Source organism: Glycine max, chromosome 10 (assembly GCF_000004515.6).
Source record: "Glycine max cultivar Williams 82 chromosome 10, Glycine_max_v4.0, whole genome shotgun sequence".
NCBI classification, from domain to species: Eukaryota; Viridiplantae; Streptophyta; class Magnoliopsida; order Fabales; family Fabaceae; genus Glycine; species Glycine max.
The window spans coordinates 21,265,085-21,279,474 of NC_038246.2; the positions used below are offsets into that span (position 1 = coordinate 21,265,085).

At 35.0% G+C, this 14,390-nt stretch overlaps 1 protein-coding gene across 1 annotated transcript in view; it reads left to right on the plus strand.

The window, feature by feature from the left end:
* The window catches only part of LOC100795626 (arginine--tRNA ligase, cytoplasmic), a 37,032-nt gene extending 27,191 nt beyond the window's left edge, over nt 1-9,841 (plus strand). Inside the window, exons 6-18 of the mRNA XM_003535858.5 lie at nt 1,775-1,993; nt 2,542-2,622; nt 4,005-4,088; nt 4,189-4,293; nt 4,974-5,152; nt 5,403-5,487; nt 5,982-6,168; nt 6,336-6,405; nt 6,877-6,946; nt 7,459-7,548; nt 7,810-7,878; nt 9,187-9,288; nt 9,498-9,841. Coding sequence (XP_003535906.1) covers nt 1,775-1,993; nt 2,542-2,622; nt 4,005-4,088; nt 4,189-4,293; nt 4,974-5,152; nt 5,403-5,487; nt 5,982-6,168; nt 6,336-6,405; nt 6,877-6,946; nt 7,459-7,548; nt 7,810-7,878; nt 9,187-9,288; nt 9,498-9,608 — 1,452 coding nt within the window. The 3' untranslated portion in view covers nt 9,609-9,841. The remainder of the gene's footprint in view (nt 1-1,774; nt 1,994-2,541; nt 2,623-4,004; nt 4,089-4,188; nt 4,294-4,973; nt 5,153-5,402; nt 5,488-5,981; nt 6,169-6,335; nt 6,406-6,876; nt 6,947-7,458; nt 7,549-7,809; nt 7,879-9,186; nt 9,289-9,497) is intronic.
* The last annotated feature ends 4,549 nt before the right edge of the window (nt 9,842-14,390 follow it).

The window sequence follows — 14,390 nt, forward strand, 5'->3', positions numbered from 1 at the left end:
GAATTGAAGTTTTGTGAAGTTGCACGAATGAAGTTATTTTGTGACAATCAGGCAGCCCTCCACATTGCGTCCAATCCAGTCTTTCATGAGAGGACCAAACACATAGAGATTGATTGTCACTTCATTCGAGAAAAATTATTGTCCAAGGAGATTACCACTGAGTTCATCAATTCTAATGATCAGCCAGCAGACATTTTGACTAAGTCCTTAAGGGGAACTAGGATTCAGTTTATATGTTCCAAGCTTGGTGCATATGATTTATATGCTCCAGCTTGAGGGGGAGTGTTAAATTATGTGTGTACATGCTTGCTTCTAGCTTTATGTTTAACTTGTTTCAGAAGACAGCATTGTAATGTCCCATCAAGCTGTCTTATCTCTAAGCCTTGTATTGTGTATATATGTATGTGTGTTAAAGTTAATAAAGCTAAGCTAAGTGAGGTTACTTTTCAACTCACTAAATATCAAAGCTTTTCAAGTATAGGGATTGAAGTTAAACCTCAGCCTGATGGCTCTATTCTTCTTACTCAAGGGAAGTACATCAAAGATTTCCTGGCAAAAACAAATATGACTGAAGCTAAACCTATCTCTTCTCCTATGGTGACTGGATGCAAGTTGGCCAAAACTGGTTCTGAACCTCTGGCTGATCCTCCTATGTACAGCTCAGTAGCAGGTGCACTTCAATAGGCAACCATTACATAACCTGAAATCAGCTTCTCTCTGAATAAAGTCTGCCAGTTCATGTCTAATCCTTTTGAAGACTACTGGACAGCACTAAAGACTAAAGAAAATTCTGAGGTACTTAAAAGGCACACTCACATGGGGCCTGCATCTTAAACCAGCATCAAAGCCCTTTTCTATCACTGCATTCTGTGATGCTGACTGGGCATCAGATCCAGATGGTGAACCTCAGCAGCTTGTGTCTTTTTTGGTCCAAATCTGATATCCCGGTGGTCTAAGAAGCAAAGTGTTGTAGCAAGATCTAGCACATAGGCTGTGAGTACAGAAGCATGGCTCTGGCAACTGTCCTGGCTGCAATCTCTTCTGTCTGAACTTGGACAGAATTTCTACTATCTATTGTGATATTATGAGCACAGTTTCTTTGGCTCATAATCCAGTTCTTTATGCTAGGACCAAGCACATGGACTCTATCTCTTCTTTGTAAGAGAGGAAGTTCTGAGCAAGAAGCTTAAGTCATTCATGTTCCTGCACTGGATCAGTGTGCAAAGCCTTGTCTCCTACAGATTTTAACTTGATGAGAAGCAAGCTCACAGTGTGCAAGTCCTCCGCTTTGTGTAGGCCTCATCCACCATGAGCTTGTGGGGGAGTATTAGAGAGTAGTAGTCTTACTCCATAAGTCTTTTTTCTTTTCTGTTATTGTTAGTGACTGACTCTAGGTTTATTAGTGATAACTAAGTGTAGTTAGGTTGTTAGAACTCTAGTTTGACAGTTAGAGTTTCAGTGACTCTATATATAGAGCTCACTCTCTCTGTAATAACTTGACTTTCTGTTTCACAGAATAATGAATAACAAATTTCCCTTTTCTCTCAAAAACTCTATTATGGCATTTTTCTATCTTATAATTTTAAATTCGAAATACTATGTATATAGTAAGTCTTTTTATTTTTATTTTCAGTGGGGTGGGGGTCAGGTCTGAGTCATAGTGCTCATTGATTGAAAGGGAGTATATGCGAAAGTTAAGGTTTTCAATTTGTTTGGATGTTGAACTTATTAAAACATTTGTTAGTACTAAAGAGCAAGAGAATTCCTACTGCAGAGCTTACGAAGAATGCTAATCGATGGTATCAACTCGTGGGCGCCTCGACTTCCAGTCAAGAGGGCTTTGATTGATTTTTCCTCTCCTAATATAGCAAAGGAAATGCATGTTGGCCACCTGAGATCTACCATTATTGGTGATACATTAGCTCGCATGCTTGAATTTTCACATGTAGAATGTGTAATCCGTAGAAATCATGTTGGTGACTGGGGAACACAGGTATAATTTAATTCTAATGTTGTGCTATTTTTGTGCCATGAGTTTGAAACAGTGCATGTTTAATCTAATGATAAATGATTTATGCCATTTCTTGTCACTACATGTTAGCTATACACTTGTTAAAGCTAGGTTTCTTCGTATATGGCACAACTTTGGGTAATTCATTTGCAAAAGTCATTTAACTTGTCAAGCTTATGTCGTTAGCATTGCGTGGCTTGAGAACTAATTATGTTTGAGAAAATCCCTGGTATAAGTTGCTTTTATAATTGTTTTCATGATCAAGTACATTTGCATCTTAATGTGTGTTCTCTGTTATTCTTCTTTGTTGTGTAACCTTGAAAAATTGATTTCCTAAGACACTGCTGCCCTCCCTCCCAATAAAGAAAATGCTTTACAGTTTACATTGTTTCAAATACTCATCAAATTAGCGATGTCCTTTGATTTCTTATTGAAATATTTGTTTGAATGATAAAACATTCCATTAGTTTGGATGTTTTCATTTCAATATTGGTAATATAAACCTCAAAGTACATGCATTTGTTTTGTAGTTTGGGATGCTGATTACATACCTCTTTGAAAAATTTCCAAACCCAGACAATGTTAGTGAAGCAGACATTGGAGATCTTCAGGTGAGAAAATTAAAATGAATTCAAATTCAAATTTTCTTATTTAGGTGTTTATTTTGTTGTTTTTTCTTCATTATGATCTAAAAGACATTGTTTTTGATTTATTTGCTGCATGCTCATTATAATTTGTAATTGAATTAATTTCGTAATGGAAGTAAAAACTATGCATTCAAAGTTATATATAAATTAATTTGCTACAAATACAATTAAACCTAGCTAGGAAATATAAATTGCTATTTCCCTTGACAAATACCCAAAAAAGGAGCAAATGATTTTCTCTACATGTAGTCTGCAAGTAGTTGTTTATGCTTTGTTAGTAAATAAACTTTTGACACAATAGATTTGCAGTCTGAAATCAGTTCCATTCTTCTGTTGCCACTTTTCTTTTTTAATGTAGAAAGAAGAAATAAATGGGAAGCTAGAGATGTGGATACAAGCTTCAGAAGCACATAGCCTTCAATTAAGTAGAAGTGGAACAAAGAATATCAAATGTAAGTTTAGTAGGAGACACACTAATTCTAGCTTTAAGGTGAAAATTAGAGACAATATCATACCATATGCCACAAAATTTTAGTATCTTGGCCCATCATACAAAATGATAAGGAAATAGAAGATGTAAACCATAGGATTCAATCGGGATGGGTTGAAGGGAGGAGTATTTTGGGTGTTGTTTGTGATAAAAAAAAAAGTACTGCTAAAGTGTGTTTGAAAATTTTACCACATAGTTATAAGACGTGTGATGTTGTATGGGACTAAATGTTGGGCAATAAAGAGCCAACAAGAAAATAAGCTCAATGTTGCTTAGATGAGAATGTTATGAACATACGATGGATGATTGGGTACACTAGACAACTTAGAATTAGAATGGATGCATTTAGGAGAAAGTTGGGTAACACTGGAAAAGATAGTAGAATCTTGCGTTAGGTAGTTTGAGCTGATGTGGAAAAGACTGTAAAAGCTCTTGTAAAGGGAGCAGATCAAATGGAGGAAAGTCCAATAGTTAGAGGTAGAAGGGGCCAAGACAAACTATAATTTAAGAAGGACTTGATTTAAATGGTTTGTCATTAGACATGATCCACATCAATTGATCCATGTAGCTGATCCCACTTAGTGGGGAAAAAGTTTTTTTCCCCATGTTGTTGTTCAATAGAAAGAAGCTAAGGAGTGAAGTTAGAAATAAGTATTTTGGTTATGCTTGGTTATGAATATTGCTTTTTGTCAACCTTTATAAATGATCCATCAACCGTGAAATGGCAATGCTTACAGGTCCTAAGGGATAATGATCTCATTAATTGTCACTTAGTTTCTCATTATGGTGATCCTGAAGCATTTGTTTTTTACTGAAAAAGTTATTATTGAACTCACGTGAGTTGGTGCATTTTAAGGCATTCTATAAGGCTTCAAAACTGAGGTTTGATAGTGATCCTGAGTTTAAGTTGAGGGCACAACAGGCAGTGGTCAGTCTCCAGGTAAAAACATATGTCAAGATTTTTCTCTTTTTGCCTGTTATTTGTGAAATATTGGGGAACTTGGTTTTAAATTTTATTTATGTCTTGAGTTTGATTTCAGAGTGGAGAAATCAAGTATCACAAGGCATGGCAACAAATTTGTGAAGTTAGTAGGGCTGAATTTGATAAAGTCTATCAATGTCTTGGAATTCAATTGGAGGAAAGGGTAAGGGTTCTAGTTTCCTTTCTTACTGGCTCTTTGGAGTTTAAGTTGTTTAGCAATGATGTCTATTCTTTTGTACCTTCCAGCAGGAATCTCTAATACTTTCTTTCAATGCATTGCTAGACCACTAAGAACTCTATGAAAATATGCATGCTTCATATCTGTTGAGTTTGTTAGTGACTCTTGCAGTTGCTGTGCTTTTTATTCAATTCACAATGTAGCTTAGGTTCTGTCTTTTAACTAGATCTGCCATAATCTGTCAAGTAAAACTTTTGTCTCTTTTTTTGTTTTGCTATTACCAAAAGTTTGATTGGTTTGATCAAATAGCCTTAGGATTTGGGAACCATTGTAATTTCTCTTTGGCAACTATGGTTTTTTGTTGGAGTTATATTCTCAACTAGGATTGTTGTAAGGATTTTGTACAAAACATGACTCCTCCGTATGCTTGATTGATTTCCACTTTCCAGGCTAACATTTGCAGTGATAATTATCAATATCACAGATGAAAGGGCTTGTTTTCTGGCTGACTGTCTTTTATACTATGATGTGCATACGGTTTATCAATAAATTGATTGAGCATATTGCATATGTAACTTATGTTGTAGTAATTACAGATTGTTTTACTTAAATCAGTAACTGTGATGTTTTTTGAAGTATACGAATGATGATGTATTTGATATCAGGGAGAGAGCTTCTATAATCCATATATTCCTGGGGTTTTGGAGAAGCTGGATAATTTAGGACTGATTGAAGAGAGTGATGGTGCGCGTGTGATTTATGTTGAGGGTGTAGACATACCACTTATTGCTGTGAAAAGAGATGGTGGCTACAACTATTTTACAACTGATCTAGCATCACTTTGGTTAGTTTTACTCTTTCAGTTTTTATGGACATACTTTGGAAAATCCTGTTAGAGTTGCTGGGTCACTTGACTACCAAACTTGTTATCAATCATTATGTCAAATTTATTTATATTGGATGTTTATATACTCTTCCTTTCATGTAAAATTTGGGATACCTATTTTATTTGTCTGTATTTTTATCCAAGTATGGAACAGGAAAAATGAGAAAAACAGACTGTTTTGTTTATCTGAACTACTTGAACCATGTAGGTATCGTCTAAATGAAGAAAAACTTGAATGGATTGTATATGTTACAGATATTGGGCAGCAACAGCACTTTGATATGCTATTTAAGGTATATCCCCAAATTATGATTTTCATGGTATCAATTGGTTACTGCATTAAATTGTTGTCAGAACCCTTTTCTGCTTGTTTTTGCGAGCAGCAATTTGTCCTTGCACCTTGCTTATTGACTTGTCTGTGTTATTCTGATAGAGTTTAATGCCAATGCACTGGTGGTGTAAAATAGTTTTACATTGTCATCTAATCAGAAATCATTGTTTGAATTACTTTAAGATAATTATTTTAAAAGTCAACAAACTTACCATACTTGGTGGGTTGTGATTGGATGACTGCGTAAAACTTTTTACACTGTCAGTGTATAATCTTTTTTCTCGTTCTGATATTTATGTCCAAAAATCTTTTTCTTTAATTGGTTATTTCATATTATTTCTTCAATTTTTAAAAAACAAAGTCATGGACTATGATATATTACTTGAGCTGCTGCTGCTGCTGCCAATATTCCAGTGAATTAAAATGTCAAACTTCCCCTTTGATTTTCCTTTTCAGGCCTATAGGCGTGCAGGTTGGTTACCAAAGGATGAGAATGCGTATCCAAAATGTACTCATATAGGTTTTGGTCTTGTTCTTGGGGAAGATGGAAAACGATTTCGGACTCGCAGCAGTGAGGTTGTTCGATTAGTTGATTTACTTGATGAAGCTAAAAGGCGCTGTAAAATTGCCATTCTTGAACGTGGTGAAGCTCCTGTGCTCTTTTTACTTCTTCCTTATCTGGATGCCAACATCCATGAATGAAATTTCTGCATGATTAAGATTTATTAATGTTGTTACCTATTTTAAATTTTCATTCAGTGAGATTCTAGGCACTAGACAATTAATTTTCCTGATCCTATGTTCTTTTAGATACAACTAAAGATTGGTCTGAGGAGGAGATCGAGAAAACATCCGAGGCAGTTGGTTATGGGGCTGTTAAGTAAGCTCCTTTAACTCTATCTTCCCCCTACTTTTGAGCAAAATCAACTTTTTTTTCAATCATGCTAAGCTGTAGTTTGGTTCTTTGTAGGCATATTCTTGTGTTAATATAGACAGGTGATTTGGCTCGCAAATTCCTGTTGACTGAATTTTAAAAGCTGTTATATACTGGGTATTGTATATTCTGGGCCAATGCTCTTAATCCTGTTGATATATATTAATTTTTACTGAGGTTTTTTATTAAATATGCTTACTGTGACCAATGAATAGAATAAATTGTTACTGAAGTAAAGCATATGACTTTGGCTTAGTTGTTAACAATTTTTTGGTTTTAGTAACATATGGTTTCGCTTTGACTTGATATACCTTTCACTTGCAGTTTGCTTGAGCAGTTATGCCTGCGTTAGGAACACTAAATGAGCCGTAGGCTTGTATTATAGCCATTTATATTCATATCTATTTGTGTTTGCAGGTATGCTGATTTGAAGATCAACAGATTAACAAATTACACCTTCAACTTTGATCAGATGCTTAATGACAAGGTGCATTCACTGTATGCAAATTTTAAGTGTATGATTGTGAGGTTACAGTAAAGAAGCCAGTACAAACCATTATCTATGGGCTCTGTCCTGCTTTTATTTGCTCCCTTAACAAATATCCTCTGAAGTGTATGGTAACTTCCAAGAGTAGTCTGTGGTTGATAACCATGGATGGAAAATATCACCGTTCTTAATTGATAAAATACAATAACATGGTAATAAACTATTGATTTGGGAGATTCAACTTCCGTTGGTGTTCTCTTTAGTTCTTATGACTTGCAGTTGACTCTAAAGCAAAACCATCACTTCAAGGAGCCAGATCCTTTTTTTTTTAAGTTTTAACTGTACCACTAACTCTTTGCTCCTTCTTATTAACAATTGCTGCAAAAACAGCTTAAATACGCCTATGAAAGTCATGTTGGCTATTGTTGAACTACTGAACTCTTAATCCCCCAACAAAACTAACTGATCTGAAGTTATTTTTGTCTTACCTTCCTGAGCTTGTTGTGAAACAGGGGAATACTGCTGTTTATTTGCTGTATGCACATGCTAGGATCTGTTCCATTATCAGGAAATCTGGTAAAGACATAGAAGAAGTAAAGAGAGTAAGTTTAGCTTCTTTTCTCCCAGGATGATGACTACTGGTTTATTAAATGTTTATTCTTAAAAAAGTATTTGATTAACTTATTTTTGTGTCATGTGCTTAATTTTACTAAAAGATACAAGATTTTAAGCCCAGGTATAATGTACCATGGTTGGCTTGGTGCTAGTCATTTCAGCACTAATCTTTTACAAATGTGATGACTCAATGATTCATGTGTTTAAAATGCATCAGTCAGCTAACATGTTAATCAACATTTTGACAGAATGGGAAAATAGTGTTGGATCATGAAGATGAACGTGCATTGGGGCTTCATTTGCTACAATTTCCTGAGGTAGGATATGTGAATAGTATAGGTTGTTCTTGAGCTTTATACCTATAACAGTGTTATTTAATGTGTAATGTTGTGTGTAAATGTAGACCACACCTCATGCTATTTATAATATGGAAAAGAGAATCAGTATTGATTGCAACATCAATCAATTACTGATTAATAAGGAAACTAAATAATGAGTAATAAGGGAAATAATCCCATACTAAACTACTGTAATTAAAACATATCAAATCATATATTTCACACTCCCCCTTAAGCTGGAGCATATATGTAATGTAATATGAACCAAGCTTGTTACAAATGTGGTAAACCCAACAAAAACGAAATTAAAGACAGTTCCAGTCATGTGGTTGTGCCAAAAAGCCTTGGCGGCAGCTAAGGAAGGCCCGCAGTTGCGATGTTGCGACAGGTGTTCATTCGTGAATAAAGCAAAGCACGCTCTTAGGTGGAAAGAGGCGATTCCAGCGTGACGCTTGCTGAAGATGCGTCACGTGTCGTGTGTGTGAACTTCTCTCGCCGGAAAAGGGCCCTGCATGGGGTCACTGTGAAGGTGTGTTGAGTTGGCTGCACATATGGATGGCGTGGCATTCTTGAAAGGTCGTTGATGCAGACCAACAAGAGGGCGGTGCACTGGCTGCCAAACAGGCCCAATAATGGGTGCGGGTACAGTTCACCTGCAAAGAAAGTTGCCCACAAAATGTATTTGTGAGGGACATTGGTGAACATCGTTGCGGAGGCGGAGTCTGAAGGAATCTCGGTAGCCATGAAGGGAGAGGCGACTATTAAAGGATCCCGAGACGGCTGGCAAACAACAGCAAAGGTGTGCGGTATTGCATCACGTTTGTGAAGAGAAGGAACATAACCTTAGAAGGGCAGAGAAAGGTCCACTAGGGATAGTAGGTCCCCGAAGGAGAACGACTTTTGTTATTTCTCTATTAAGAATAATCTAAGCTCTGATACCATATAATAGTGTTATTTGCTGTGTAATGTTGTGTGTCAATATAGACCTCACCTCATGCTATTTATAATATGGAAAAGAGAATCAGTATTGATTACAAGATCAATCAATTACTGATTAATAAGGAAACTAAATAATGAGTAATAAGGGAAATAATCCCATACTAAACTGCTGTAATTAAAACATATCAAATCATATATTTCACAATACCTTTGTATACTAGTAATAATTTAGGCTTTGTTACATACTTACATGACTATGATATCTAGATTAAAGCGGCTGGGAATATTCCTGCATATGGAGTATTTTCTAATCCAAAAGATGCTTACCTCATGTGGGCTATTTTTCAGGTTTTTGAGGAGGCATGCACCAATTTGTTGCCCAATTTCTTGTGTGAATACCTTTACAATTTGGCAGAAATCTTTACAAAAAAATTTTACGCTAATTGTCAGGTATATTTCTAAAGCTATTAACTTATGCATATTTACATTTCTATGCTTTTCCCGTTCCTATTTCCTAGTAATGAGAGTATGCAGAAAACTGTTATATTTATCGTGGTACATGCTATAAACAAGGCACTATATATATCCTACAGAATTCCTAGGTTAGAGTTGGTGAAAGAATATTGAAGCTATGCAATTTAACTTCTTACGCTTGGTAGGTTGTGGGGTCGCCTGAGGAAACCAGTAGACTCTTGCTATGTGAAGCAACGGTGACTGTGATGAGACACTGCTTTTATCTCCTTGGAATTGAACATGTATACAGGCTATGACCTATATATAAGAGATTCATATGCAAATTCTTCATCAGATTTTTTTGGGATATACAAGTATAGGAAACTTCACAATGAAAATTGTTCAGGCAAATTCGACCACTCCTTCCCCTCTTCCATTTTGTTAATTTTATTTGAGTTGTAACTTGTAAGAAGTAAAGTAAATAATTTATAGCAATATTGTTGACAAGGTCCCATGAAAAATTTATTTAGATGAGTTATATTTCGTTTAACTTGTGTTCCAAGAGAAATAACAAGAAAATGGACGTTATGGAGTCCACTGTACATTTGTACTAAAGAAAAATGCAACTGTATCAGTTCTTGTGCACTTAGAGTTCACAAACAGGAAAAATGAACAAAACAAAGAATAGTAAATTGATCTTATTGATTCAGAAAAGATGGTTACAAATACAGTTACAAGAGAGGTATTTATAAACCTACATTAACTATTTGTAACAGTTATTTTTATATGTTCATGCTATCACCCTTCCCCCCCCCCCCCCCCCCCTCTCAAACTCAAGGGGGGAAGGTTTTTCCGAAGAAAAATGCTTCACAGTGAGTCTGTCCCTTAGTTTTTCAAATCTTGTTGAGGAAAGTGGCTTGGTTAAGATAGTTTCTGCCCATTGATCTAAGGCAGGAAGATGCGCAACTGAGAGCTGTTTGGCCAAAACTTGTTCTCTTACAAAAAAGCCATCGATTTCCATATGCTTTGTTCTACTATGGAACATTAGATTGTGAGCTATAGACATTGCACTTTGATTATTATAGTAAATCACAGGAGTTTAAAAAGAAACATGTAATTTTGTTAGAAGGGTTCGAATCCAGGTGAATTCAGTAGATGTTTAGGCCAAGTTTTGATATTCAACTTCAGTGTTGGACCTTGTTGTGACTTTCTGCTCTCTAGACTACGAGGATATCAAGTTTGAGCCAAGAAAAATAGTTGCTCCTGATGTGGAACGTCTGTCATCAATATCTAATGCCCAATCAGCATCACAAAAAGCATAGGGTGCCATAGGTTTTGAAATAGAAGCAGGTTGAAGGAATAAACCATGAAATAGAGTACCCTTGAGATATCTAAGTATCCTTTTAACCACAACCCAATGAGAATCCAATGGATTAGCCATATACTGACAAACCTTATTAACAACATAACTAATCTCAAGTCTAGTAAATATTTCACCATCTAATAAATTTTTTCAGAAGGAGTGAGAATGAGAGGCGAGAGAGAGAGACACAGGGGGTGGGAGAGAGTTAGGCATAGAAAGAGATTCCGAGCGGGCCCTCAACAGATATGCACCAGGACGAGGGATGGACAACATCACCACAACAAACAGGCAAACTGGCGAGATCGAAGAGGAATATCATCCTATTATTTCACACGATTCTTTGATGACATCACTAAGAAGGACTTGTGGCAACAATTTAAGAGGTAGGGAGACGTTAGAGAGGTGTTCATCTCCAAGACAACCAACAAGAATGGTAGAAGGTACGACTTCGTGCATTACAAAGACGTAAAAGATGAATACATGCTGGAGAGGTAATTGGACAATATAGTGATGGGAGGAATGAAGTTATTTTTGTCAATCTTCCACGCTTCGGGAGGAGGAGGGGAGGAAATACAAATCCAGAGGTCAAACGGCGAGAGCAACAACAGGTGAACAAAACTGATGCGTGGAGCCATGAACAGAGAAGGAAAGGAGCAAATCAACCATCTTACGCAGAGGTGGTAGCAGGGAAAAGAACTGCAGCAAAGAGCCGTGAAGGGGAATCATCCTCCATATATCTTGAGCCCTCCGATGAAGTGATGAAGTGGCTTAAAGACGTGTGGGTAGGGAGATTGCTGAACCCGGAGATGTTCGATAAGGTGGAAGACGAATTGAGACGGGATTACGGGATGGATATCTCAGCTAAGTACCTAGGGGACGACATGGTATAGCTGTTGGGACTGAATGATGCAGGAGCAGAAAAGTTGTTGAATGAAGTTTGCCATGGAATGCCACCTATGTTCTATTCGATGCAAAAATGGACACCCAACCTACGGCAGGGATACAGGCTGGCTTGGGTGCAGTGTTGGGGAATCTCGATGATAGCCTGGGATGCGATCTCCATAAAAAAGATAGTGGGGGTGCTAGGCGATGTGGTGGAAATCGACGACGATGCCGACGAACGTCGACGTTTGGACAGTGTGCAGGCGCTTGTCAAAACACCATGGAAACCGGCCATACAGCACAGTGTCGATGTACACATCGGTGTAGAGGTGTATGAGGTCTGTATTCTGGAGGAACGAAGTGGTATCGCAGACAGGCATCAATGGACGGTTAAGAGTGTAGAGGTGTATGAAGACTTATTGTAGAAGTGGTCCTACATTCAATTGTTCAATCCACAACACCAAAATAGGATAGTGTTTCCACGAATCTACCTTTGCCAAGAGTGAGTAATTCTGTCGGCAGGAACCAAAAAGTAACATTTTTAATTACTACACTATATGTATTAACTTGATTGTACGGTTAAGAGTGTATTTTCTTTGGTATATACTCTGGAATTGTTAACAGAAGTTATGATTCATTGCCTTCAATTAAAATGATATTGAAAAGAAGCGAAGCAAGGATGAAAATTTCTAAGCATTAGGTTTGATTGGTTGGGGTGTCATCTGTGTCTTCAGTGAAATAACTTGTTAGAAGCAATGTAGAGAGAGAAAAAAAAAAGATAACTTTTTATGAAGGTAGCAAAAGTAATTTATTACTTGTCACCTCTTCGCTATGATAAAATGAACACTTAAAAATCCATCCGATCATCTTAATTTTAAGAAATACTTAAATTATATTATCTTCTCTTATTTAAAATTTACACTTCATTTTCGTGGAAGATCAATATATACTAAAGGAGTCTATTAATGGTGGAATAACTATGAATTAACCCTCCTAAGCATATTTTTCTTTTGCTTTTAACTTTTAAAGCCACTAACAATAATCTGTGTATCATTGATTTATGGACTTTAGCAGATAAAATATTTTTTTTTTGTCATCAGATGATAAATATCTATCACTTTAAATTTTATCGATGATGAATCTCTTTAAAAAAATTAATTTGATTGACAATCTTTATTTAAGTATGTTTTTATAATCATATTTTTTCTATTAATTTTAATTTAAGACCTTACTTAAATGAGTCAGTTTAAAATTCAATTTTACTTATACTAACAACATATGGATGATAAAACAACATTTCGAAGAACATTCATTCTATCTAAAATTTTACATAAAACTTATATTAATTTCATCATTTTGAAGCTCTACTTCATACTGATAGGGATTACTAATATAAGCTGAGTTATAAAAAGGAAAAAAATGAACCCAGGAGGGTTTTGTATATATCTACATGAGAATCAAACTCAAATACCTACAAATTTATAATAATTCACTCCCATATGATTCAACAAATTGAATTAGATTCCTTAATTTTTTTTATCCTAAAGGTTTGTTATTATAGCACATTAACTCTCAAACAAAATGAGTATAATTTTTAAATTAAGAGAGAAGACAATATATATGTATCTCTTAAAATATAGGAGTATAGTTTATTCAAATAAAAATCACATTTTGTTACGCCCATATCTAATCAAAGTTGTGTGTGTTTTAATTTATTTATTTCATAGTTAAATGGTTTATGATAAAATATTATATATTATAGACTTGGGAGAAAAAATGATTTTCCTATAAAACATTTATAAATACATTAGTTTTATATAAGAAAATGATTACAAAATACATTATTAAGAAATTTTCAACTCAATAAAAATTGATATATATACAGCTAGAAATCAAGTAGAAAAACCCCTTCATTTAAATATCATAACAAATAAAACACTTTCATTTAAATTAATAACAACATTATATATTATATATAGATTTGGGAAAACAATGATTTTCCTTTCAAAGTACTAACAAAACACGATACAGCTACAAATCAAGTATAAACTCAAGTAGCAAACTCCTTTTACACACACCCAAAATAAAATGCATTATCTTTTTATAAGCAAATGATATATTGTTTATTTTTCAGCTGAGTACAAGATATGTATACTGAAGTCAATAAATTTTGATACAGCTAGAAATCAAGTATATATAAACTCAAGTAGCAAAACCCCTTTATGCACACACACACGTCATATCATAACTAATAAAACACTTTCATTTAAATTATAAGTTTGGAAGTCTTATTTCCTAAAAAAAAAATTATGTGTAAATATAGACTACTTTCAATTAGCTTTTTGAAAGGGTAGAATCTACCGCTAAATTCTTAATTTTTTTGTTATTGACGAAAGGAAAATATCCCTGCAAGAATTACTGTAAGATATAACCTTTAATTTCTTCGGATACTATCTATAAATAGGAGTTAAAATAATAGAATAAGATTTCAAATGATAAGATGTAGGAAAGCAAAGTTTGAGAGGGAAATTTCAAGTTCTACTAAATATAGTAAAACTAAAATTGAAAAATACGGTATAAAGCTGAATGGTGACAATAATGGATGTTGACGGTAGCTCAAGGGAGTTCAATTTGAGAAAATAACTAACATACGTAGGTAAAAAAATTCGGAAAGAAACAAATCTATTTTGTTTGTATTTTAGTTACCTACTTCTAAGAAGTTGCTATTTACCTCAAGCATTAATTCACTCGTTAAGCATATGCCTGATCTTAACACACGTGATCCACAATTGAAAATAGAAAATGTACAGAAGAATGGAGAGAAATAATTTCGTAAACTGATAAATCAAAAACG